Source organism: Mustela putorius, unplaced genomic scaffold, assembly GCF_011764305.1.
Source record: "Mustela putorius furo isolate JIRA1106 unplaced genomic scaffold, ASM1176430v1.1 tig00003909_pilon_pilon_pilon, whole genome shotgun sequence".
Lineage (NCBI taxonomy): Eukaryota > Metazoa > Chordata > Mammalia > Carnivora > Mustelidae > Mustela > Mustela putorius.
In genome coordinates, this window is record NW_025422057.1 from 17,238,067 (window position 1) to 17,265,565 (window position 27,499).

The window sequence follows — 27,499 nt, forward strand, 5'->3', positions numbered from 1 at the left end:
TATTAGGAGGTTGGGCAGAATTGCTATGAAATCTCATGAGCTGTCTTTAAAAATAAATGAGAAAATAGGTTATCCAAGAGTCATTGTAAGGGAAAAATCAATAGGCAGTGTCTATTCACTTGGGCTATCAAAATCCTTGAAATTTGAACAAAAGTTTCACGTTTAGTGTACTGTAGGTTTTGAAATATCGGCGCTGGAGGCTTGGCGGGTACAAATTCGTTGTGCTGTGCATCCAAACGAGGCAGGCCTGGTGAAGCCGCCGGCTGCCTCGTAGGGGGGGGGGGAGTGAGTGTCTTGGTGACCAAATTAGATGGGTCAAAGGAGACTCCTGAAGAGAACATGCAGGTGGCCCTCCCGGGAACACTAAGAAGCATCTGCTGTCCCAGAAGTAGGTGTGGCCGCTGCCTCGGTGCCCCTACCCCTCGTGGTTGTCTTCTTGCCCACACAGTCCGCTGCGTCTCTGTCCCCAGGTGGGGAACAAATGATCATTTAATAGGGAAATTCCTGGTGGTGAAATTGGGACTGAGCAGGTCTCTTGGAGCGATAGAAGTTGCCTGTCTTCATTCATTCATTCATTCATTCATTCGCAACCAAGACTTCGCATGTGTGTGTGTTTCAGATGCCTCTTTCACCTCTGCGCAGAGGCAGCGTTGTAGCCAATGAGGTTTATCCGAGGCGTGACTATTGCTAATTGGAAACTGTTCTCAACTGGGTCTTCCAGGACGGCATACTTTTGGCATTGAAGAGGCGCATCTCAGCCCAACCAGCGGAGGCTGCCTTTGCTCTCCAGGTCTCTCTGTGACTCAGTTCCTACGGCAGGTAACTGCCAGGTGACTCCTCACTGGCCTGGGAGCCCTGGTCTGTGGTTCGACACTGATTTCCAATCCCTGGGGCCATGTCTAATATTCAGTGTTAAAAAACAATTTGAAAACATTTTTTTTAATGAAAAAGTGTTTTAATGAATGAAGACATGAATATCTTCTTTTTAGTATGATTAATATAAGGCATTCCTGAGGAATTTTAAGGCCGTGTTCATGAGCGATCTTTAAAGAAGACAGAACAAAAATACGCAATACTCCCCTCCCTCAATATTTGTCCAGCACGATGTTACAGAACAGCTCACTTTGTCAAGAGGAGCAGGATGGTGATGGCTTCTCACAAGCCTGGTGGTGCTTTCCACGGGTTACCTGATCGAATCTTCCTATCGGGCCTCAGGGTGGGGGGTATTTTCCCCGCTTTACAGTCAAGGAAACAGAGGTTCAGTGAAGAGACGAGTACATTATTTCAACTCACCAATAAGAGAACCAGAGCTCATATCCAGGTTTGTGGTCACTCTGCAAAGCCATCTCTGGGGCGATTAAAGAAGAAGGGGGGAAAAAACTGGTATTCAAAAGCAACCTTGAACATGATTCTTTTAAGTTCCATCATTAAAACAAAACAAATGACACTGTCTATATTCACAGTACAGAAATTGTAGCAGAGTACTGAGAATTTATAACTCCCATTTATTTAGAAAGGGAATGAAAGTAAGATAAATAATTCAAATGCAAAAGGGTAGCAATAGCAGACGCCGATTCAGGCATTTTATTTAACTCATCAAATAATACAGGTTAGTTCGGGAAACAACGACCAACATATATTTCTTGTACTAACGATATGTAGACCCACATTTCCAAGAAAGGTAATGAAAATAAATTACTTTGTGGAATACAGCAAATAAATAGTTTTTTTTTAAACAAACAAACAAACAAAACCCTATGACTACTGGGGGATGGGGAGTGAGGTTACAGAAGCATTGTGGAGCTGGGGGAAGCTGGACCTTGAAACAAATACCGAACAAGAGGAAGGAACAGCACGTGTTAATGACAATTAACAGCAGACATTCTAACTCCTTCCTCTCATCCCCTTGGTTTTAGGAGCGATTTCTCCCCAGCCCCGAGACAGGCTCTGAGCACCGCATCTGACACCCACCGTCTGCGTGATCCAGATAATGTAATCGCAGCATCATTAGGAACCATGAAATCGCAATTCCCCGGGGAAGCAGCGCTATCATTCAGTTACGCACAGAAGATCCATTAATTAGCAGATTTCAGTTTAAAGCGACGATGTACTACACGGGTTCTAATCCCACTCTGGAGCGGCTCTCCGGCCTAATGAATTAGCTGGAGGAAGCGGAGCAGGAGCCAGAAGACAGCACTCAAAGGGAAATGAAATGAAATAAGATAAACTTAAAACCACAAAATTTAAAAATGATCAAGAGATCATCCACTGTTGGGGAAAAGCTGTAGGAGGAGCCACACGGGGGTCATCCGAATCTCCTTCTCTTGCAGTGGCGCTGTCGAGCATGCCGTTTAACATCTGGACTCCATTTGAGGCAACTTGATGGAAAGGGACTCATTCATCCATTCATTCTTTCATGCCATTCATCCCACAAACGTTCTCTTAAAGTAACAGCACTTTTACAGAAGAAGACAGGTTGCTATGTTGGACACATTCATCGCTTGGACAGGTGAGTCCTCCGACATCAGGCAGGGCAGGGGAAAGGGGCACTTGGAACCTCCATGACCGTCGCTTTGGAAATGCTTCTGAAATGGAGATACCCTCTTCCTGGAAGGAGAAGCGGAAGCGGGATTTTTACCGTTCTTGAGATGACCCCTCAACCCCAACCTGGTTGGCACCTACCCTCCTCTGGGTTGGTACCTTTGAAATTCTGGCCTCACCGTTAAATAAAAGGGATGAATGTAGAGATCAATGATCACTCTTCACACACTGGCCTCAACCCTTGGGCTGGCTGACATCTTTCCATTTCACAGCTTGCTTGGATCCCAGATATAGAGGCTATTTGGTCTGTATTCCAGGGAAGAGGGGAGGTTTCTAGACTGGAGCTTCGTTTCCAGGATGTAATACCGCCGGCCGGGACCTGGGGGAGAGACTGACTTGTCAGTGGTTAAACCTACACGAGATGGGCTGAACCCCTTTTTAAGAAAGAAGGGCCATGTTCCAAGACCAAGGGTTGGCACCACACACTGGTTTCTAAATCCTGTTCATGGGTTTCATCCAAGTGCACCTTCATAATGTGCCCGTGAGCAAGGGAGGGGCAAGTGCAAAAAGTAAATGATCTGGTTTCCTGATAGGGAAATGGGGTGCCCCAGAGGGAAAGTGACTCACCCAGGCAGGACAGGCTCCATCATTTGTGAGCGCCAAAGCAAAATGAAAATATGGAGCCCTGTGTTCAGAAAGCAAGAAAAAAAATGCTTTTTCATTTCTTCCCTTGTCTCTCTCTTGTCACGGTGTTTAAAATTTTCTAGTTGATGTCTTCTAAGTCAAGTTAAAATTTTAAGTCACTAGCACGAATTTTACTGTTCGCTTTTATACTGTGCAACACTGGTTTTAAAGGCAAATGTCAGAATATTTACGTGTGGGAAATCAGCAGTTACACAACCCATGTAGTGGGTTGTTCCTAGAGGGAGCCTCAACCAGACGACTCAGGCCAGAAGAGACAAGCTGGACTCAGGAACATTGGAAGAAGGAAGAGAGGGCTCCCCCAGGCCTGGGGATTCTCTCAGGAGGACGGCAGACCCTCAGGATGCTGACTCCGGCCTTGCGTCCTGGTCATGCACTTGCCCTCCAGCCTGGGGGGTCAGGTTCCCTTTCTTCCCAGTGGCTGGACGGAGAGGTTGTACCCCAGGCCTGGAATGGGAGGTTAAGGTAGGCATCTCCCCCTTCTGCAAGGTCCGTGCCCCAATCCTCGGTGGATGGGCAACCGAAGGGGCTGGGCCACCTTGGTGCCAGGACGCACTAGGTGTACCTGGTGCCTGCATCGGAGTGGATTAGAGGTTTGTCCCACTGAATGTGCCCTGACGCCGCCAGCATAGGGCAGGGCCTGCGGCTGCCACGCCCCACTACAAAATGCTGTGGGCTGCCCCGTCCAGCCCTTGACCCCACCCATGCCTGAGCCCAGAGGCAGGTCAGCAGCTGTTGCTTCAGGGAGGTTGGGGTGGGAAGGCCGAGTGGAAGTGGGGCTCCAGGGGGCTGAGCATCTGACCCCACAAGCAGGAGGTGGTGGGAGGCTGGACCGCGTGGGAGCCTGGCTCCAAGCTCCCCGCTCATGGTCTGTTGTCTCACCGAACTTCATTTACAAAATGCAATTATGAAGATAAAATTATCATGAATTTCAATTATAGTACAGCATTAAGCCCCCAGTGTGGGCCCTTCTGAAGGTGGGGTCACGTGCACAACTGCATTGGTCACAAGCCCATGCCACCAGTCCTGCATCCAAGACCATTCCGAAGCTCAGTGCACCAAATCTCCTTCTCTTCTAGGACATTCCGCACGCCAGGGGCTGCCATCTTACCCCAGGGCCTTCGACCCTCACATTTGGAACATTCCCATTTTCTCCGCCATGGGTGACAGGAGCTGGCAGAGGCCTACCTTCCTGAGACTTTCCAACCAACTTTCCCGTTGGCCAGATGAAGAACCGGAACCCGAGCTGGCTCTGACTTGTCAACGTGAGGCCACACGCCAGGCTGGTGGCATGGAAAGGCCCGGAGCTTTGAGTACCTCCGGCCTGGAAAATGCCAGACTTTGGGAAAAGAGTGAAGCCTCGAGGGGTCTCCCTGCCAGGCTGTTCCTGGGTGTGTAAACACCACCCCCACAGCTGCCAGGACCTGGAGAGTCAGCGCTTCCCCCAGCGCTAAAGCCGTGTCCGCCTAGTATCAGCAACCAAGGAGTTTGCCAGAGGCCTCCAGGGGCTCGGTGCTGGGGGAGGAGGAATTCAATTCTCACTTACTTGTTCTCACAAGATTCTTTTGCTAGTGATGGTGGACTTGAGCACAAAAATGCCTTTCCCCGGGGACACTAGTAGCTCAGCTGAGGGGACACCAGGGTGCCCTCTGCCAGTTCCTTAAGAGAGAAAAGATCTGATATTCAGGGGAAAAAAATGATCATAGCCAACAGGAATGGAACCGAGTTTTTCTATGCATGTTGGTTTAAAAAAGAATGTAATGGAGGAACATTAGCCACGTGGTGTGAAGGCCAGCACTACCAAAGAGGCCCCGTGGCTGGGCCATGGCTTCCAAAACGCGGCGCTGTCTGAGTTGCATCTCCTTGTGCAGACGAGAGAAGCCCAAGGAGAGGCTGAAGACTTGGAGTCCATTCCTGGCTCCACCGCCCACTTATTGGGTTTTCTCAAGCGAAGACTCCTTCCCTCTCTGTGCACCATCTACCCATTTGAACAAGCAGGTTGGCCAAAATGCTCCTTAAAGCTTGCACAGCTAGAGGGTTCTGTGAATCTGAGCCCATCTGCCTGGTTGGCTTTTGCCATCCAAACCCACCAGCCTGGAGCCCAAGGGGCACGAGTCCCACATTTCCTCCTTTCCAGCCCCAATTTCCCTGGCTCTGTGGGTTTCATCTCCCCTCACAGGAGCCCAGGGAAGCCCACTCAGAGACCAGGACCGTGCTGCAGCCTTTGCCGGGGTGCCCAGGCTCCTCCTGTCCCCGGATCAAAGTTTCTCCACTGTCTGGGGGCTGGTGGTGGGGGAGGGTGACCCATCAGCCTCGTGCCCAAATCTGGATTCTGCTTCTATTTTCCCCTTTCTGCATGGGGGACAGAGAGAGAAGAAGGAGAGAGAAGCCTTTGAAAAACGTCTCCTGCTCCATCGCTCAGCAATTCACCTCGCTGCTGAGCCCAGTGACACTCCCGTGGTGCACCTCTTAGCCACTCGGCAACTTTTTTCCCTTTTATGATATTTTGGGTTTCTGATTGCCTGCCAAGTCGAACCTTTATCATTTAATAAGCAGAAAAAAGGAAGAAAGAAAAAAAGAAAAAAGGAAAAAAAAATCCTCTAAGTCAGTCCCAATCTAAAGGGTCCCCATACCTGTCCCCTGCCTCTCTGGGGCTGGTCCTGGACCCGGAGCCAGCGCTCATGGGGATTCAACCACTGGCAGGCAAATGTCAGCTCTACTCTAGTCCAACGGGGCCATTTGCACATGTAATTGCGGGAACCGCAAGGAGGAAGGAACACACAGCACTAAGGGGCGTGGCAAGGACTCGGGCAGGTGCGGCACTGACCTTGGTGGGGCAGCGGTGGGAGGGGGCAGGGGGATGGGCACGGCGCCAGGGTTTCCAGTGCGGCTCACCCCGGAGCCCTGGCTGAGAGCAGAGGGCAAGGCAGGGCTCTGGGGACGAAAACAGTGCCCCACCTGCAGTCCCAGGGCTGCCATGCATGTTTTCTTACCTCACTTCTTCACCACGTGTCTTTGGGGCCTGGAACACGGTAGATAGCCAGTACGTATTTTCGACTAGATGAATAAACCCAATTACACCTCTCAGGCTTCAGACAGGGAAAGGCGTGGTTGTTTAGAAGTCCTGTTGGGGACAATGATGAGCCCATGCAGCCCCTAGCTCTCCTTACTCTGCAGTTTCTTGGCGGGGGGGGGCGGCAGGTTGTTTGGATGAGGAGACAAATCAAGCAGAGACAGTCTCTGAGAGTCACGATGTCCCTGCTGTGTTGAGACCCCTGGATGGGGCAGCGTGGGGAGGCGCTGCCCGGGGCAGAAGCGGTCAGGTTGGGTGTCCTCCCCAAGTGCCTCGGCCTCCGCATCTCAGCAGGGCCGGGAGGGAGCAGGCTGCAGAAGCCCCCCAAGGAAAGCAACTGGCTGGAACCCACTGTTCTAACTACCCTCCCACCGCCTTCCTGGCCTCTTCCTCCGCCTCCTCTTCCTCCTCAGGAAGGGCATTGCTGTGGGACGTACCAGGGGAACCTCACCCAATTATCTTGCCTTGCCAGGGCCCCGTGTTCTCTGTCCTGAGTGGTCCTGGGCCCTGGGGCCAGGGTGTGTGTGGGCTTCTACGGCAAGGCTGCGCACCCAGGAACCCATTCCTTACCCAGAGGGCAGCTGATCCCAGGAGAAACCACCAGGCTGGTGCCAGGCAACCAGAGGTCCCCTTCCTTTCTACTGCCTTCTCCCAAAGACCACGGACTGCTCCTTGCCATGGTAGGTCGTTCCCACCCCAAATCCAAAATCTGCCCTCAGGAATGGGTCAGTGGTCTATGGATCTGAAGCTGACCAGGGGAAGAAGAATCTGCATTTTGCCCGGGCTCGAGGTCAGACACCAGAGGGACGAATCTTTCAGAGTGGTATTTCAGGAAACTACGAGCTCACGGGCGTTCCTGTGCAGAGACCTGGCTCATCTTACAACTGTCCGTGACCCAGAGGGCCAGGACCTGGGTCTGAAAGAGTTGGGAATGAGGAAGGGGACAGTGTTTGGAGCCTCAGGGTGGGGGGCTGCGGGCTTCAGGCCCCGTGCATTTAGCATCCTATGGCGGAGGCTTCTTACCGAATTTAACAGCAATCCCACTCCCCAAAGACGTGGCGGATTCGGGCCACATTCTCAGCTTGTCTCTCTTCTGATGGTGTTAAGATAGAAAATTAACAGACACACGCGTTGTGGCATGCCAGGGTGCTTGGACCCAGTGCTGGGCACGCGGGAGGCCTCCGTCAGTGTCAGCGGAGGGTGCCTCTGTGGCCTGGGTCTTTGGCAGAATCTTCTGGAGAGAAGCTGGAGCCTGAGGATGTATTTCATTCTCAACTCTGTGGGGCCTCATCTTGCAAAAAAACATTTCTGTCCAATTCAGGTACTTTTCTTGGCAAAATAAGTTAAAAACAAAAAAGTTGAGGCAACAAAGCAGCACTGAGCTGAAGGGCCTTGTCTCCCCCCTCCCCCAGCACTGTCCCCTCCTGAGCACACCTGGGGAGGCTGAGGGGTGGGGGAAGGAGAGGGCTGCACTGAACGGCGCTGTCCTGCCCCCAGGAAAAGTCCAGGCGGCTCTCAGCGGAGCCGTGTGTGCAGCAGATCAATACGGGCTTCGGGGCCGCTGAGCTATTATTCACGCCAAAGGGCCTTGTTTGGATGAAGGGAAGGAGGGGGTGCACGAGTTCACAGAATCACAGTCTAGAGCTCTGCTGCTTGGCATTTCCCCCTCTCTCTGTGATGCCTTCGTTATTTATGTAGCACGAGTAATGAGGTGATTCAGGACGAGGAAGTGCTTTACCCACAGCATGCTGGGAGCTCCTTGAGGCATGACAACAGAGGTTGTGTGTGATTTGGGCTGGGGTCCTGGGAGAAAGGCACCCTGTCTTTCTCCGGCTCTGGCGCCTCCTGAAGGAGGCCAATAATGGGCCCAGGGTGGCACAACGTGAGGCCTGACGCCGGCGCCCTTCCCTCTTAATGATCTCCTGGGATGAGTCCCACTCACCATCTCCTGTCCCCTGGTGCTGGGAATCCCTCCTCACCCCATACGCCACCCGTCCCTCACCTCCTCACACATTCTCAACCCACGTGTCCTGTCATTTTGGGTTTGCCCCACCATCTTGTTTTTGCCCTACTCGCCTCTGGTAAGCAGCTTGGGAACAATTCCCTTGTTACTGAGCTAGAGTCCTCGTGGGCATGGGCGGTCTCTCCCAGCATCCCCTGCGTCTTCCCTCCTCTACAACAGAGACGATGCTCACCCTGGTTCCATCACCTCTTCCGGGACCCGGTCTCCAGCCTTGGCCCCGAGCACATGCATTCTTCTCCCTGCACTGGGCCTCTCTTGGTTACCCTGCAGGGTCTCCTTTCTTGGGAAGGATCCTGTGGCTTTAAGCACTTCTCGAGCTGCCCACATAGTTCCCGGCCTCATTTTTAAAAGGCTGACATCTTGTCTAAGAACTACCTAAGTCATAAAATGTGGACGGCCCCTGGCAGACACTACTGGTTTGAGCCCACTGGGCTGCAGGCAAAGCCATTTAAACAAGAATGTTTCTTGGAGTTCGGCTTAAGGTTAGTGAATTACACAGGATGAGGTCGGGTTTGAGGGCTGGCGGCTCATCTCGGGCAACCAGTGTCTCTGGGAGTCAGACTAGGGATGGCTTACCACAAAGCCTTCCTTCCTTTTGGAAAAAAGGACTCTGAGCCTATCTTTTGCCGAGGTGTGGCATCCGTTCCAAAGGTGGTAAGCTGTCACGCGGCTAATCTGGAACAGGCCGAGATGGAGATTCGAGACCCCTCAGGCCCAGGCGTGTGTGCCGTTTCCATGCCCACGGTGGTCTCTGAAGCTTAGGGTGGCCTCACTTGTCCCACCTGCCGGACCCGGCCCTCCTATGCCACAGCTCCTGCTGGGACCGTCTGTCCTTGGATGGGTGAGGCTGAGAGATGGTGGCTGAGCAAGGGACATGTGCCATCTCTCCCCTTCACATCCATGGGGTGGCTGGCTGCCCAAGGGGTCTGTCTTCCTGGGGACAGGTGGGTAGGAGCAAAGCAGGTCAGCAGAGAAGATCTCCTCGTTCCCTGTTATTGACCAGGTCACCCCAGCCCTGAAGTACCAACAGACCAGGCCTCTGCCAGTGGCTTCCATGGCTCTGTGAAACTCACGGAATCAGACAGGGAGGCCGGATGAAGCCAGGCGTTCCGGCGTGGAGAACGCCGCTGACTTCAGATCTGGGATGGTGATGACGATGGTGAAGGAGCTTTTCCCCCCAAAGCTCAGAGCCCATGGAAAAGCTGATGATTTCACCAACGGCAAGTCCCGGAAAGGAAAAAAGACAAAAGGTCAGTTCCAGCAAGGCATCGCTCCTCTTGTCTCTTAGGGTAGCACTGTTTGCAGTGAGCTCATCGACTACACAGAGACGCCCCGTCACACCCTCCCCACACCAGCCAACCGGACACATAAGCGTTCCTTTAAGAAATCCCTACTTACTCTCCAGACCACAGTCTTCCAACCACACACTCAGCTGGCTGAGGAGACATGTGGACCAGAGACAGGGGACTCACAGAGCCTCCTTTGAAACCAGCCCCAGCCGTCACCCCCCTACAGTCCTTGGCTCTGGGTCTGCATTTCTCCCAGGAAAGCCCACCTTGGCTCCCAGCACCGAGAGCGTCCCACGGCACTAGCAGTTCAAACCAAAGCGACGAGGAAATCATTGCTTGTAGTTAATTCTCAACTACGTAGACAAACGGCTATAAATATTTATGATGGGAAATTTCATTATTTAAAAAATTCGGCTCTAAATTTCCAGCTAACTCCATGAAGAATGCTTGCTGAACAGGTTGCAAATTAAGAACAATTATTTTTCTCTTCTGCATTTGAATGGAACTTACAGCTAAAGTCATTTAAAGGGGTTAACATCAACCTTAATTAAATATTAAAGTGTGCCTGTACCTGCTGCTATTGTTGCCCCTTCGAATAAGATATAACCTATTTTTGACAAGTTTTCATCTTTCTCTGTGGAAGACGCTACATGAAATCAAATCAGTGGCAAAGAGGAGAGTAATGAATAATCTATTTCATATTCCAACAGTACCCGGAGCTCGGGAGTGGAAAAATATTCAGTCAGATGATGGCAAGAGGCTGCTCGGGTACCACATGACACAGCTAATGTTTAAATAATAATAATAATAAAAAGCGATAAACAAATCATTAGCCCTTAACAGTTGTTTAATGCAATTTGTTAATGAACGTAATGGTGGGGACTAATAATGAAAGAAAATAAAAACGTCTAAACAGGCGCCAAGTTGCTGGCAATGCGCAATTATTTCCTTGTCAAGTTTTTATGATTTAATGAGCCCCTCTGGGACTGACGGCTGTCAGTCAGTCGTGACTTTTTGACACCATTACAACTTCAAATACAGCAGCAGGCAGGCTGTTTTCCTCGGATTTGAAATACTGAAATGATCTGACAGTTTTAAAGAAAAGATGTGCAAAAAAAAAAAAAAAGAGGAGAGAGGGAGAGAAAGACAGTCGCTTTCCTTTCTTTCTTTCCACCCCTTCCCTTCTTCTACGGGGTGGATAATCTCTGGATGCTGTTTGGTAATGAAAATCCAATCACTGAGGTCATTATCTGATGAGGTTTTTTGGAACAGGCAGGCTTTTTTCCCCCTCTTTATTTCTTTACTTAATGATAACCCTCAATGGGCTGGCCCCGCATGGGACGGCCAGAGCCGCACAATTTTGTTCACCATTAATTTCAGCCTTTGAAGCTCAGGGCTCAGAAGCAGTAGCAAAGCAAACCCCCCACCAAGCTAGTTCCAAAATAAGACAATCCAGTCTGCCTTAAACAGAATAGCAAATGGCCTCCCAGCCCAGGCCTGGCGGCTGACGTCAAGCCCCGTGCATCTGCAGGCATTCGCCTTCAACACGGAACATTTAAAACTCTTTACAACTTAAGAGACTTTAATTAAATTGCTTTTGATTCCGGAGCAGGGTAGCATCCGCTTTTATTTATTCGGTGGGTCGGGGAAACTGTTTAGTCTGCACGAATGTTAGATGGCAGGAGCTTCCCCCTCCCGGTCCTCCTCCATGTCCTGGTCTTCACCCCCGATCCCACCTTCCCCTTGAACATCATTTTTAGCACAGGTGCCCAACCGCAGAAATAGTCCTCGATCAAAGTCGACGTGTTAAGTTCCTAGAACCTTTTACAGATCTAGGACCGGCTTCGCCTCGGTGGGCTCTCTCCCGTCCCGGGTGGAGCCGGACCTCCGCTGAGGCTCCTGGGCATTTCCCCTCCAGCAGCCGGGAGGGCCAGGCGCGAGCGCGGGGGGGGGGGGGGTGGGGGTGGGGGTGGGGGGGACCAGTGTCTTACAAAGCGCCCACTATCCGGGTCACTTCTCCGGGTGGGTTGGATGGGGCTGTTAGGCCAAGGGTTATCTGTTCGGATTCTCTCCCTCTTGAGGTTGAATTGGGGCAAAGTCTGAGGCAAGTGCTGATAAAGAGATAGAACTGGTGAGAAAAAAGCCACTGGGGGGGTGAGGCTCACACTCCCTCCCCATTTCATCCCCATCTCCCCACGAGCACAAGGTTTTACTGAAATATTTAGGAGCCGGCGGCTTTAGACGATCAGATGAACCTGGCTTGCTGGGTGGCCTGGGGAAGAGGCACGAGGTGCGGGTAGAGAGCTGGTTTTACACTTTCGCTAAGATCAACGGTTTCAAAAGCAGCCACCCGAGAGAGCTTGGTGTAATACTTCCCCCGCCATTCCTGTTTCAGAACGAGAAGGAGGTTGTTTGTTTGTTTCCTCCCTTTTAATGGTTTCTCCAATGTGTTCAGCATGTACAGATTTCCGTTATCGGAATAAAAGAATCTTGCTGAGATGGATCCCTTCAGCTGATAGGAAAATGAGCGCCGCCTTCCCAGTCCTCCACTGTCCTACCTCGTCCGGCCCCAATCCCACGCCATCCCTGCAAGGTCAAGGCTTGTAGCTTTATTTACACAATACTAAATGATTTATCTGGACACACGCAGGCCCTGGCCTGTTTCGCTAAGTGCGATTTCTCTGGTGGATTTTGCCATTCTGCATTTCCTCTCTAAACCATAATGGTTCTTTTCTGAGTTGGGGGGTTAAAAACCATAAAAATAAAGGGCAGCATCCAGGTGATCTCCATCTACGGGCACAGGTGGTTAGCATTTTTTATGAAGAGAACAGGTCCGCTTTTCAAGGATTCAGAGCTTCCAATTATATTCAAAAGATAGTACAGACCTCGGAAGTGCCTATGAAGTCTTAAGAAAAACATATTTTGCTTTATGACAAGGAGGAAAATGACCTCAGCTTGGGGCAACTTTCAGCCTGATCATAAACGAACTCATTTTGAACGCAATTCCTGGTTACCTCGGACAGAAAGAAACCAAAGGAAATCACAAAGCACGTCAGAGGTTTGAATACACAGTGAACTCAGGAAGGCTGTGCTAACATTTTTTTTTTTTTTTTTTTATAGAAAATCCAAGCCATCCTTTGTAACACGCTGCAACCCCTTATTCTTTGAAAGGAGGTTAGTGAACGTTTTCCATGAAGTTTATTTCTAGTGAATTATCCTATAGGACTCTACCATATTTATAATCACATTTGAAATTTCACACCAACGGACTCATGTTCTTCCTCTTCCTGAAATATTCATGTTCTTTTTACATACTGGAATGGATGTGCAGAGAGCCTTGTCAGACCTTTTGCTTGTAGGAGGGCTGTTTTGGCAGTGCAGATATTAAAACCAAAAGGGTATCGAGATGCTTACACAGGTCAGGGGAGAGGAGGTCACAATTAAATATCAGGCTAGGGCTCGCTTTGTCAGCAAATTCTGGGGACTAGGGGATTTTGGGGGAAGGTAAGGAAATATTTCATGTAGCAGGAATCAAAGTTGTGAAAAGTGGATCTTGGGCAGGCTTTGCAAAAATGTTCTTGGCTGTAAAACAAAACAAAACAAAAACAAAAACAAAACACACACACACAGAAAAACACAGAAAGTGCTAAGTCAAGTGCTAAGTCAAGTGCTAAGTCCTGCACAACTGACACTGAATATCCACCTTTTCAATGCAAGCGCTCAGGCAGGTAGACTATCTTCATTATCCCTGGGTAGGAACAGGGCTGGTTTGCTGGAGCCTGTCACTCACTGGCTTTGGCCCCTGTTTTTCTCTGCATTTTTATCCTCGGACATCACAGAGGGGCAAGTCGGTGACAAGAGATGTGTGACAAACAGCACAGCCCATCACATGCCCCACGGCTGACTCATCATGCCCTGTCCCAAACCGTGACCCTTGACATGTCCACAGGGCAAGGAAGAATGTCACCAAGGCTATTTTGGTTAGGAGACGAAATCACCAAAAGGCAAATAAACATTCCCCTTCCCCTACAGAAAACAAATCTGGGTGAAGACAAACCTAGAAAAGGAAACTGACCCGCATGCAAACAGGAATAGAAAATATTTTTACACTCTTTGCACTTCAGCTGAACAGTGGTGAAAAGAGGGAGGGTCATTCGGGGCCTGTCAGCGCAAAAGAATGATTCATGTGACCATTTTGTCTTAATTACTCAGAACAAGCCGTTGTTGCTGTTTGTCAGGGAGGAACAGATCCATCAGTGTCTTCTGACAGAAAAAGTGACCGCCATCAGGATGGTGACGACCAGGATGATGGCCAAGACGACGACCAGGATGCGGTTCTGGATGATTCTAGGAAAGAGCAGATGGGAAAAAAAAATTCACATAGAGACACGAAGGGTTTTCTGACAAAGACCATCCAAGACCAGGCTGCCTAATCAAAAGACGGTTTCACAGGTGGGGGTAGGGAGCCCAGTGTGGGGCTTGTGTGTGTGTGTGTGTGTACGTGTGTGTGCATGTGCACGGGAGCTTCCTCTCCTATGAACCATCCACGAGGAAATGAGCGACTCCACGGTGACTGTCACACGGCACCTGGAGAAATGCTCACTGCCAAGCAAAAGCTAATCAAATGGCTTTCCGGGCTCGGGGTACCATGTAGTAATCTGTAAGCCATCAAGGGCCCCATGCGAGCTTCTCTTTTTAATTTAAAACGTGAGACAAGCCTCATTTTTTTGCAGTGTTTCCTGTTAAAGTAAAAGACTCCAAGGAAACATATGTCAGTAAGGTACTTACCTGTACAAAAATACCTGGGGAAAAGGAAAAGAGAGATTTAGGAAGATAGGGACAGGATTAAGAAGCAAGTGTCAACCTTGCCGCTCGGGCTGTGAAACCATCATCTGTCACTGGGGCTCACTGCTCTGTTACACCAGGAGGAAATGTTACATTTGCTCTGTAACACACACACACACACAAACACACACACAAGATGGAAATGAGAAATTACACAAAGTCCCCGAGTGCCTCGTGTGCTTTGGGAGGTGGACCCTCACCTCTGGGGGTTCCAGCCCCCTCGACTCGGGCTCTGCCTAGTGCGGACGGGGAAGTGGGAAGTCGGGAGGCGAAGCTGACTACAGACACGTGCTCCGAGATGCCTGCAGAGCTCCCCATGAAGTTGCTTCTTAAGGTGTTAGCTCATTCTGAGAAAAGAGGTTGAGCCCCAGAATGCCTTGTTGAGACCATCAAAGGGAACCCAGGTCAAGCGGCCTCGCCCACGCTCCTCCCGCAGAACCAAACACACAGCGGTGGAGGGAGTGGCTGGCGGTCCTGCCGGGCTCTCCAGGTGCCTAACAGCCTGCAGCAAACCCCATCCGCCTGTCCTGCAAATATCAAGCAGGAAAAGGTCTGCTGTCTTGGTCTAACAAGAGACCCTGCCCTCCTTTTTTGTATCTCTGCAGTGTGTTGGCAGCCTTTTCTAGGTTCTGGAACGAGTTTCTTTCTTGGAAGGAAGATGACATCCCTGTGGCTTCCGCTGGAGTCCTCCCCGCCCAACCCCTTCCTCTCCCAACCTAAATGGATGGATGGAGATGAGGCGCATCAGACAAGCCCACTCCCCTGTGGCCCCCCTGGAAGGACTAGCTCCCTCTCCTCCTGACAGGTTACAAAACGATCACATTTGCTGACACGTCTTCCGCAAAACTGCTTTAGTGCCTGTGTCCACTTTCCTCGAAGGAGATGAATGGTCCGCTCAGTCCTCATTTATCACGTAAGGCTCAACTAAGATCTGTCTCCTTTATTTCTTCCCTTCCCCACTAGAAAGGCTGCGCCCTGACATTAATTCTTCTGCAGTGACAGCTAATTCAGACTTAACAGGCCGTATTTGCTCAGGAGGCAGGGAGATTCTCTGTCCCCAAAATAAATAAATAAAAACAGGACTTCACGGCTTGTTAAAGTAAGGCTAATTATGAACACTGATCAGTGCTACTTGGTGGATTGATTTAAAACCCAAATTGATTTTTTCCCCTTTCTCTGGAAGGGGCAGAAGTCTTCAGAACAGTCCCGACACATCCCGTTTGCCCAAGTCACTGTCACAATCTCTATTTACCACAGCCATCCGCGTCAGACTTGCAAAGGAAATCAGCAAAATTGAAACTCAGCAGCGAAACAGATTAAAAGCATGAAAACTCTTTAAAATTCTGCCTTAAGTAATATACAGTAGTGTGTCTCTTGGTTGACAACCATTTTATTTGTGGGTTGAGGGCCCCAAGGCATCCGTGATGCTAATTTATAAAGGATTAACCGCGGGGGTTACTTGTTTAATCCGAAGCATGGTTAGAAAAATGAATACACAGGAATGCCTAAATCTTCAGCTCTTGCCTGGCCTTCCTAATTGGGCTTCCCTCATCTCAAGGCAAAGAGGGGTGTGATTCAACCTGTGATCATTCTTAACAGCTCATATCTTTAATTCACTCAGCACACCACCGATCCCAGGACAGCCCGACATCTTGCTGGGAGACACGCGGAAGACCCAACAGTCCACTGCCTCCATGGCGTGTCCCGAGTCTAGAGTCTTCTTCTCCTCTGCAGCCCCAGCTCCTGGCGCAGTGGCTGACACACAAAACTGGAGAGAGACCCACCCAAAGGTGCGTAACGAAGGAATGCCACTTCTGTAATTCTAATCATTCCATTCCAGGGTGAATGGAGAAGACATCCGAGCAAACTCAATTTGCAGGGAAATCTCAGGGAGTCTGTGTAGAGAAGGCTGAAGTTAAAGGCTAAAGTAAACCCCTCAAAGGTGAAACTGGGTCTTCTCTCTGAAGGTAAGAGAAGGAGCAGTTCCCACGGAAATAAGGCACACGGTAGAGGAGGTCAGCGGGAGAGAGCACTTGCTTTCTCAAAGCAAGGACTGGCAGACATTTAGGACAGAGGGTACAGGTGGCTGGGTTGGGGGGAACAGAACTGGAGCAGACAGAGTGGAAGAAGCTCGACTCAGGCTGGCAGCCCAGCTTTGGACCTCAAAGGTGCTGATATGGTACCTCTAAGGACCAGAAAAGGGGGCTGCTGGGGTTCTTGAATGGATAGGAACCAGCCAGCCTAGAGCAGGAGACACAAAGGCTGGCACTGGTGGGCCGCATCTGTGAGGGAGCCTGGAGAAGTCACAGCCAGGGGCTGCTGGCAGGTATTGCTGTAGGCAAAGCAGAAAGAAATGCGGAGTTTGCCGAGGATTAGAAAAACAAGCCAGGAAAGGGGTTCCCAGCGAGTGAGCCAGAGAGGGAACTTTGGGGAAACCCAAAGTAACTTCTTTCAAACTTTGGGCAAAGGGGGCTTTACGTTCCACTAGGTCTGCAGCAAGCTGCCTTAATCTTCCTTTTGAAAATGCAAAGTGTGTTTACTCAGTAAATAATTTAAGAAAGAATATACACTTGAAAGAAGACATCCATTGAAACAGCCAGGCTAAATTGCCTCCGGGCAAAAGCTCGTGCATTTGCATGCTGCATTCTATTAAGTGTGGCTTAAAAGAATGCAGAGCCAAATTAAAAGGAATGTGGGCCCGAAACATCAAGGATGCTCCAAGTTTACATTATGAATCACAGTGCTGTTGATACAAGATGAATTAACCATTTACTTTGAGGCTGAACTCACAAAGTACTATGGAAAATACTGATCCCCGCGTGGAACCCTGGGAGCGGCTAATCTTTCCATTGCCAGTCTCCTCCCCTTCTGGAAACAAACTCTTGCGTGCGGCGGTGGGAATCAGGGGAGACGGGGTTCGGGGTTCGAGTGGAGCAGGCTGGTAGGGCACCTGCTGGAGAAGCCCAGGAATCCGCAGGAGGCGTCCCCAACAGCCGCCAGCACCTGGTTCTCCTCTACTTCTAGGCACAGACTGCTTTCACCTGTCCCCCTGACGTAAGGCATGGCCATGTGACTTACGACAGTCAGTGAAATGTGAGTGGGAGCCCTGGCGGCCACTTCTGTTCCAGGTGGAGGCATCTGACTTCCAGTGCCGGCCTCTCCGGCTGGCTCTTCTCTTGCTGTTCTGATTCAGGAGGCTGTATGTCCCAGGAGTGTGGTTACGAGACAGGGGAGACTGCTTCTGCCTGGATCCCTGAGTCATCACACAGAGCATCATGGCCCTGGAGACGCCCCAGGATGCACAGCAGACTTCTAGTAAGGCATTGAAATATGGCTTAATGAGATGAGAGGCGGGCATGTGACTTCAGCCAGTCTGAGAGAGTGCATCTCAGAAGCTTTGCCTTGAATGCTGGGTCATCCCGAGAGTGCAGTGTGTGGGTGTGAGTCCTGGATCTGCTGCAGCCATTTTGTCTCCAAGAGGGAAGCCAGCCTAAGGAAGAAGTTGACCGACGGAGGATGGTGCAGTTGAAAGAGAGGCAGAGAAATGGAACCCTGGTCCTGAAAACATGGTGAACTACCCTTCCTCTGCACTCTGAGTTACATGAGAAAGTAAATTAACTTAATTTTTCAAGTCTGTTTGAGTTAGGTCTTCTGTTAGTTGAGACTTAAAGCATTTTTAGGTTGATTTGCCCTAATTCCAAAACCAAGTCCTTGATCTACAGCATATTTCCCCCACTACTTCCACAAAGAATTTCCAACCATGCCCTTCTCTCATTTGTTCTTCCCTGGGCATCCCTTACCCCACATTATTTATGATTTTCTGTTTCTTTGCAGGATTCTCCAATAAAAAGTAGACCTTCTAGGGTCTGACTCTCTTTTGTGTTTTGGATTCCTAGTGTCTTTTTTTTTTTTTTTTTTGATTCTTAGTGTCTTAAACAGAGGTCAGCATGGATGTTCTCAAAAAAAAAGAAGCTTGCTGAGTGCACGGATGGGAGCCTCCTCCATCTGCTTCCCCGAAGGTTCATGTAGCATGCTTCCTGCTTTCTAAGGGCTGCTTGTAGACAAGCACGGCTTTCGCATTGAGCTATCAGACACCCTCCCATTAAGGATGCCAGCAGTGTCCAAACGCTTTTACAAGCCTGCATTCATTAGCCGGAGAGTGCGCGACATTCCATAGGTTCAGCGCCCGGTCCTGCACGTGCTTTCCTGCCTGGCCAAGCAGGCCTGAATAATGGTGCCCCACCTCTGGGGTCTGGCAGAACAGTAACAACTGGCAGAACAATTAGCAATCATGAGAGCACGGGGTAAACTGTGCAAGGGTGTCTCTACCCTGTCTCTCTGGCAGTTCCCAAAAATAAGGGCCAAGGGAAAGGCTCTCCAAGTTCTCTGTCAACTTCAATGTTAGTATTCACCAGAAAGCAATGAAAACAGGAATAGGGGAATGGTTCATTGTCATCAGCCTCTAATACTAACTTTAGTTGGAAGCATCACTGTCAAGTCTGATACCTGGCTGCCTCCGAGTGAGAGCTGTATGGTTGTTAATGCCCCCTAATAATGCCCATCCAGGCTCTTCCGTGTCCTGCACCTTTGGGAAGAGTCCTCAGCCTCACTCACCCCAGAAGTCAGGTAGGGCTGACCCCACTCCCTGATTCCGCAGGGAAACATATGACCCAGGCAGGCCTAGCTAGTGACCGCTGTCTATTCCTTGCACAACTGTTTGTTAAGAATGTGGCATGTCAACCAATCCAGAAAGAGACTTACAGGGATTTCCCCCCCACCCCGGAAAATCAAGGAAAAGGTCCTCTCTTTACTGAGATTGACTACAGGGACAGTGGATGCCCAGAACTGTGGGAGGCCATTCTTCTCACCATGCAGGATGGGAACCTGCACGAAGGACACCAACACAGAGGAACATGGAGTCCAGAGATCAAGAAAAGAGATGGATTCCTAAAAGCATTCTTTGGACCCTTGGATTCTGCTGTGTCATGCACTGGCATTGCTCGAAGAGTCACATTTAAACTACTCAGTTAGAGGAGCCAAACAATTCCCTTTGGATTTGAGCAAGTTTGGTTGAGGCTTCTCTCACTTTCAACAATACTGACCGAACCGAGGTGACTGGTGTCCCTTCCAGCCCTACCCCGTTCAGGTCCACCTGGAACCTCAATGGGACCTTATTTGGAAATAGGGTCTCTGCAGATGTAGTCTGTCAAGGATCTTGAGACAAAATCATCTTGGAGGTACGGTGGGCCCTAGGTTCAATGACTAGTGCCCTTAGAAGAGAAGACCTAGGGGCGCCTGGGTGGCTCAGTGGGTTAAGCCTCTGCCTTCGGCTCAGGTCATGATCTCAGGGTCCTGGGATCGAGCTCCGCACCCTTCCTCTCTCTGCCTGCCTCTCTGCCTACTTGTGATGTCTCTCTCTCTCTGTGTCAAATAAATAAATAAAATCTTTAAAAAAAAAAAAAAAAGACAAGACCTAGAAAGACTTGGGGGAAAAGGCCATGTGAGATTGGTAGCAGAGACTGGAGATGCAGCTAGAGCCAAGGAATGCCTGGCGCCACAGAATCTGGGAGAAGTAAGGGACGATGCTTCTCTAGAGCCCTTGGAAGGAACATGGCCCTGCTAACTCCTTGATCTCGGACTTTAAGCCCCCAGAACTGAGACGGAATAAATTTGCTGTTTTAGCCACTCAGTCGGTGGTACTCTGTTATGGCAGCACCGGGACCCCAATACATAGAATTCTTGGGTCCAGAACAGGCTATAGAGCTGGTTGTCTCGTGTTGGCCTTTATGATGACTCTTCTCTATCCACTGACCCCTGGCTGTGGGACATATTTATTCTGGAACTGTACAAAGTCTTCCTCTGAGGACAGGCCAGTCCCAGACTGGTTCCCTGGAAGCTCTGAACACAGCCATGGGGCTCATCATCTTTAGGAGCTGTTGGTTCTTTCATGTCAGAACAAGAATTTCCACTCATGAGCAGGCAGCTGCCCAAAGCCACGTGAAGAGGAGGGACCTGAGGGGACGTGTCTCGGAGGGCTCCTGCCTCTGGGAAAAGACATTTAAAATAGGAAGGAAACCCAGATGTCTTCTCTGGGCCAACTTACAAAGACATCACTCACCATTCATCATCCACATTCACTGACCTAAGTTTAGGAGAAGTGGGTGGTCTGGGAGTCCTGAGGACGTGGGGCACAAGGAGGGATACTTTTTTTTTTTTTTTAAATTTATTTGAAGGGATACGTTTTGATGGGTGGAAAAATGAGCACACTCTGGCAAGGAACCCAGGAGACAGGAACGAGGGTCTGAGCTCTAGCACACCTAGGTTAGGTCCTGAGTGAGGGCCAGAATAGCTTAACCCCACTTCCAAATTTCTACTTAGTTTAACCAGGATCAGCAAATGCTCTCTGTCAAGGGCGGGACAGGAGACGTGTTAGTTTCCCAGAGCTGCCATTGCAAAGGACCACAGACTGGGGGCTTACACAACAGAAGCTGATTGTCTCACAGTTCTGGAGGCCAGAAGTTGGAGATCAAGGTGTTGGCAGCTTGGTTCATCCTAAGCCTGGGAGGGGGTGCTGGCCGCACTCCTCTCCCCAGCTTTTGTGCTGACAGTATTTGAGGTGCCTTGGCTTATAGACACGTCACACTGATCTCTGCCTCCATCCTCAACATGGCCCTCTTCCTGTGTGTGGGTCTGTGTCCAAAAGTCCTCTTTCCAGGACTAGTCTTCCTCTAGTCATCCTGCATTCGGGGATCACCCTGCTCTGGTATGCCTCATCTTAACTACTAATATCAGTAAAAGCTCCATCTCCAAACAAGGCCACATTCTGCGCTACCGGGGGGTTAGGACTTTATCACATGAATGTGGGTGGGGGGTCAGGGGGATAGGGGAGAACACAATTCAAGTCACGACAGTACTGTTTTTGGCTTTGTGGGCCATATGGGGTCTGTTGCAACTCCTAACTTTGCCCTTCGTAGTGACAAGGCAGCCGTAGACAAGGTGAATGGGCAAGCGTAGCTGTGTTCAAAGAAAACTTCCTATTCGGAAACTAGAATTTGAATTTCATATAGTCTCCATATGTCAACAAAATTATTTTGATTTTTTTTTTCCTGTCACGAAAACATGTAAGGTGATTTTGGTCCCACGGGCCATACAGAACACAGGCATTGGGCTAGACTTGACCTGCCGTCCCCAATTTGCTCACTCCTGGTCTGAAAGCTAAAAGCTAGGTAAGATCGGCCCAGGTCTGCTGGAGAACAGGGTGGTCCCTGGACTGCACACAGTGGGTCCTACTGAGGAAAAATAGAAACACAGAGTCCCTGCCCTATGGGGGCTGAGGGTGTCACAAGGAGTGATCAATTACAGAAGCCTGACAACAAAGGCCGTCATTAGAGCAATGCCAGCGCGTGACAGTTTGCTGTGTGCCCACCATCCTGCATCGGCCTTGGGGGACCTGGAGCAAGGCACGCCAGGACACCTGGGTTTCATTTCTCACCCAGCAAAACCAGCCGGCTCACCAACCATCCCGGGGAGAAGACAATTAGCTCACTCAAGACTATAAAGCACTTTGAAAAGGTAAAGCCCTTGCCATGCGTGCAGTCCGCAAATAATTCAGTGCAAGAGGAGGCCGTTTTAGGAAAGGTGAGAGGCAAGAGGGAAGTTGTCAGGAGGCTGGAGAGGCTGCCCAGGGGGAAACTTTCAGGGGCTGGATGGGAAGGTGGAGGCGGCAGTCCAGGGAGCCATGGCCTCATCAAGCCCGCTGGGCTTATTGTCCAGGATGGCGGCCATCTGGGCCTCATGGTGACATTCTCCCCAGCAGGGCTTCCTTCCCTTGGAGGTGGCAGTGTGAACATCAAAGGCAAAAGCATGGAGTCCCAACAGCTGGCTCAGGGATTCCTCTCCGGCTGGGGAAGGCAGCCAGCAAGTACCAGTCAGGGCTCACTGATGAGGCCAAAAGGTTTTGATCAGGGATCTCTGCGGCTACCGTGCACTCTCTGTGGCCAAAGGAGTACAGCGAGTTTCAGCCTGGGCGCCATGGCCACGACCATTCTTAGACATGGACTTGACCGTGGCAAGGGGGACCGTGGCTTGGCTGGCTAGAGGGCTTTCGGATAGAACCACAGGGTTTCGAAAGAACTTGAAAGGAATGAAGGGATGATGCTCTAGCAACGCACCATCTATCCCTCAGCGTCTGCTGCCTGCCACAGCGGGCAGAGGCCTCCCCACCCTGGTCGGAGAAGGGACCTGCCCCAGGCTTTAACCATCTGGGAGCCAGCTGGGTCCCCAGACCTCCCAGGCCTGTTCGTGTTCGTGGTAGTGCTCGGGCTCATCTGAGCGGCCAGTGTCATCCTGGCGAGGGCGCGCGGTGGCCAGTCAGTCACATGCTGCTGTGAAGATGACCCGGTCGACAAGATCAAGGAACGTGCCCCAGCGCACCGGTGACAGAGGACGGCGGTTCCCACGCTCGAGGCTGAGAGTGACACGAGAAGAGCGGAGCGACACGGAAGGCTCCTTGTCCCCGAACACAAGATGACTCTATTTGAAGGACTCGCCATTTCTCTGACATTGTGTCCCTTCCACGGCTTCAGTGCTCAAATGTCCTCCGTTTTATGGCATGATGGTGATAGTAGATGGCAGGTTTTTTTTTCCCCAGCGACCTTATTTGGACTTTGGAAATAGACTCTCTCCTTGGAAAGTATTCTCTCTTACTTTGCAAAATAAAAAGCCGACAATCCTGTCCTGGATTTCAAGAGAAAAAGTCCCAGTCGGAGAAGTGTGAAAGTTTCTGTGCCTGGGAGCTGGAAAATCCCACCCAGCTGGACTCGCTGGTGATGGCTCCTCAGGACTCGACGGGACGGTGCCTCTGGTGCTGGTGGTGGTGGTGGTGGTGGCAGCCTCGTCACGGACGGATGCAGACACGGCCATGCCACGCCAGCAGCTCGTACTGACTGGGCACCTACTCCAGTGGGCTGGGTGCTGTTCTGGCATCTTCTACACATTGTTGAACCTTCGCAACAATCGGGTGAGGTGGAGATGCTTCTCATTCCCACTTTCACCAAGACCTCAAGCCGCCTATTCGAGCTTATCTCCCACCCCTGCAGGACACCCCAACAATGCAGCGTTTCTTTATGTAACTGCTGTGTCTTCTGTTCCCGACCAGACTCTTCTCGGCTGTTTGAAGGGCAAGTCTTTGACATCTTCATCTTTATATTCTTCTCCACAGACAGAGTAATTGGGTATGCAGGTTAATTTTGTTGAAAGTACACAACGCTAATTAACTAAAGTCAACTCTTTTCTTAGTGCCGGGTGTAAACGCACAGGAAATGATTACGATACTGTTCATTTTTATTCAGTAGCATATTTGCCAGCTTTCTTTGGTCTGTTGTCCTTTCTGCCTCTCTCCTAGGCAGAGGCATGACCACCGATCCCTCACGGATTCGGGGATAGAGGGAATGGCACTAGGGGCTGTTCACCCAAGACTGCCTGTCGCCCAGTGACCTCGGACCCCGTGATTTTTTATTATGTTTACGTCACCTATCGTACAAATGAGGGTATATGCTATGAGAAGATGCCAGGCTGCGGAAGATTTAATTTAATGCATCTGTTGGAACAGAGTACCTGACAGAAAAGAAAATCAGGCGGGAGAATTAGCTAGACTCACAGTGTGATTCTGTGGAAGGACGAAGGGTCCCTTCATCCAGGAAATGTAATAAAGGAATCTCTCCCCAGGATTCTCTGTACGGCGTGTGGGTAGCAAAATACTTCCAGTCTTAAAAAGGCAAGGTGAGTTTTTGAGCTCTTGGATGCTTACTCCATATGTGATGTCATTTAATCTCTCAATGATCCTGATTTATGAGAACCCAGATTTGGTGGCTCAGGCTCACCTGTGGAGAAGGCCAGGCCCACTCCAGACGTGGCCCTGGGAATGTTCTCAGCACAAGGCAGACTACCACGGTGTTAGGCCAGGATGGCACTCCCTTCCCGATCCCCAGTCTGAGGTGCTGCACCCCTACCCCTTCCCCACTCCTGCTGGGTGCCCTGAGGTCCCCCATTCGCGCTGGGTCCTGCCCCTGTATCGTGAGGCAGCCTCACTGCCCTGCTGACTTGGCCCGCCAGTTCCTCCCGCTTTCACCCTCCAGGACAGCCGTGAACTACATTTGGGCAGAAGCTGAGCAGCTCCCTTCATTTCTGGAGCCAAACTGCCTGGATTTGAATCCAGGATCTGCCACACACCAGCTGTGCAGGTTGCTTCCTTATTTCTCTGAGCTGAAGTCCTTTTGACCGTTTTGGTGTGAAAATGTTCTTATTTTATGACATGATGGTGATAGTAGATGGCAGTGTTTTTCCCAGTGTCCTTACTTGGACATTGGAAATGTTCTCTCTCTTACTTGGCAAAACAGGAAGTGGACAATCTCCTTCGGTTCTCTGTTTAAAAAGAAAACCAAAAGTACCAGTACAAAGAATCCAGAAGTTCCAAAGAACCAATGCGTCCTTTTCCTCATTAGAAAAAAAGTGGGGCTAATAATAGCAGTACCTCAATGACTTACATTAATAAAGAAACGAGTTAATTCAACAAGAAGTGCTTTAGGTCAGTGCGTGGTAACAGTAACTGCTCCGTAAAGAGCTCTAAGAATTATTATTAGTCCATTCCTGTTATCACTCACGGCTCGCCCCATGATGGGCCCTTGAAACTCTCTCCTGTTTGGCTGCTCCCTCACCCCCTGCAATGTTGGGCAGAGGAGAAGCTGGGGTATTCTTCCCTTTCTTTTCCTGCCTTCTCAGCAGCTCCAGCCCCGCTGTGACTCCAGCCCGAGAAGCCTCCGTGCTTCCAGCTTCCATCAGGTGACCCCAGTCCGGGGCTCCGGGCACCCTGTTCTGCCTACTGGTCCCTCCATTCCGGGCAGAGGACTCCCTGGGCTCCTCTGTTTTCCTGGCTGGAGAGGACACGAGGCCCCCAGCAGGGTGTGCGCCGTCTGTTCAAACTTAACGTGGCCTTCATCATCGTTTCCCTTAAACTCTCCTTACATAACCCAAAGCGGTATTAAATCATTTCGGAGCAGGTGAACTCCAGGCTAGGAAGGCCTCCTCGAGAGGCTTATTAATGATGAGCAGGATGGCTGACTCATAGTTCTTCGGGGCAAGGGTGGGGGGGTAGGGTGACAGTCAGATGGCAGGATCCCAAGGTTTGTGCCAGACAAAGTCACATCACCTCTGGCCTGAGAACATGGGTTCTTCTCTTCAAGGAGGGGAGTCCTGCGGGGAGGTGGGGCAATGGGCAGTCAGGACTGCAGGTGCCCAGGGCAGGGACTGGGAGAAGCGGGAGCGTCTTTCCTTTCTCTAAACTGCTCCTGACTGCTGTGGGACTCACAGGGGGCTGAGTGCAACCAGATCTCCTGATTTGCCAAGAGAAGCCAGCAATTGTGCTCCTCCTGTGAAATCGCCCAAGTTTTCATTATTGGCAACCAAGTAAAAGTTTTCCAGAACACTGGGTAGCCCCACAAAGCTCATCTGTCTGGGGGGCAGAGTGCGCCTGTGGGTCTTCCGTCTGTGACCTCTGACTGGTTATTATGGAACAAATTAGAAGGAAGGGGGTGGGTGGGTGGGTGGAAGCATACTGCCCGACCGCTGTCCTGGGGATTCCCTCAGAGGCCCGCCTGACCCTGCAGAAGTGTGAAATTCAGCCTTGAGAGGAGCATCAATACCAGGGTCTACACTGAGTATATCCAACTTAGCCCACAACCAACTCCCAACTAGCGGATAGAAGGCCAGCGAGAGGTCAACAGAAGCCGCAAACCAGCTCGTGTGTGCCTTGTGGCCCTCTCACAGGGTGACGACAAGCACAGGCAGAAGTCGGCCGGACCCCACATCTGCAGCCCTCTTGACCTTCACAGCCTGCAAGAAGCCCTCAAGAGCCCAGATGGCGATTCCCAAGGAGGACGGTGTATACCTCACCCACATGCTTTATAAGCCAGTAGGCCTGTGAGGGGAAACCAAATAGTCTCTACTGGGCTTGTGAGGGGAAACCAAGCGTCTCTATTGGAGGGCAAGAGGCAGAGAGAGATCGGCCATCTACTGAGTGATCTTGTGAAACAGAAGTAAACGTGCCTCAGTTTCCCCATCTCTAAACTGACAGCAACTACATGTGACCCAAGAGCTCCTGAAGTCGGATGCCAAGGACTACGTTTAGGGACTTGATAAAAATAAAGAAAATAAATTGCTGAGGAGTAGAGTGGCCTTCGAACACATTCTCTAGTGCTTTATTTCGCTGCAACAGATAGAAAAACCAGCCCTTATTAGGAGGGACGGATCGCTCTCAGAGCCGAGCCAGAAAGCAGCCTGAATGTTACAAAGAAGGAGCCACTCTTTTCACTCTCATCCTTTGAAGGGGCAGCCCTCAAGCTCCTTGGCCTTCGTTTTCAAAAGTGGATGGCGAAGTCCAACCCCAGACTCCAGCTACCGGACAACACGAGGTCACCTAATTACCAATGGAAGGTGGTGTCACTCCAGGTCCTTGCCAGAGGGCGTGACCTCAGAGTCCCCTGCCGAATGTCTGTCAGAAGTCCAGCAGAGAGAAACGGCGGTGACTAAGGCGTCTAATGAATGGGGTCCATCCGTCCCGGAGACACTGGGGTCTCTCCTTGGAGCCGTGGAGCCCCCGAGAGCCCACCTGCACGGAGCTGTTTAGGTTCACATGCGCTCTCACCTGTGCTTGGCGCAACGCCACGGGCTTACACAGGCGAACGGTGAGAAGCAGCCCTGTGGAGCTCAGACTTCCTGTAAGGATGCTCTTGAACATGGTGTTTATTACCCTGAACAGCGTGTGTCCCCGCAATGAGGTCCCGCGGGAAGGTGTTCTCTCTCGTCGGGGTAGAGGAAGGAGCGCTGTTTTTATCTTAGGGGTATTGACTCATGTAACTGAAACCATCTTCCTCTTCAAGGTGGCTGCCAGGATGCCTTGAGATGAATCCGTGGTCCACCTCTCAGACTTCCAAGTTTGTGTACGAACCTCACCCCTGACTTCGTTTTATA

At 50.6% G+C, this 27,499-nt stretch overlaps 1 protein-coding gene and 1 pseudogene across 19 annotated transcripts in view; one reads left to right on the forward strand and one right to left on the reverse strand.

The window, feature by feature from the left end:
• Positions 1–630: 630 nt before the first annotated feature.
• Positions 631–752, forward strand: LOC123388791 (annotated as a pseudogene).
• An 803-nt stretch (positions 753–1,555) lies between these two features.
• The window catches only part of VTI1A (vesicle transport through interaction with t-SNAREs 1A), a 351,923-nt gene continuing 325,979 nt past the window's right edge, over positions 1,556–27,499 (reverse strand). For 5 of the 19 annotated variants that reach the window (XR_006603232.1, XR_006603231.1, XR_006603216.1 and 2 more), the window contains 2 exons: positions 2,721–13,975; positions 1,556–2,607 (listed from right to left, as the gene is read on the reverse strand). Coding sequence is in view for 1 of the 19 variants with exons in the window: in XM_045068908.1 (XP_044924843.1) it covers positions 13,882–13,975 (94 nt within the window). In the remaining 18 variants the exon portion in view is untranslated. Of the gene's footprint in view, positions 13,976–27,499 lie in introns of all 19 variants that reach the window. The other 14 variants (XR_006603227.1, XR_006603226.1, XR_006603224.1 and 11 more) reach the window with 14 other exon arrangements.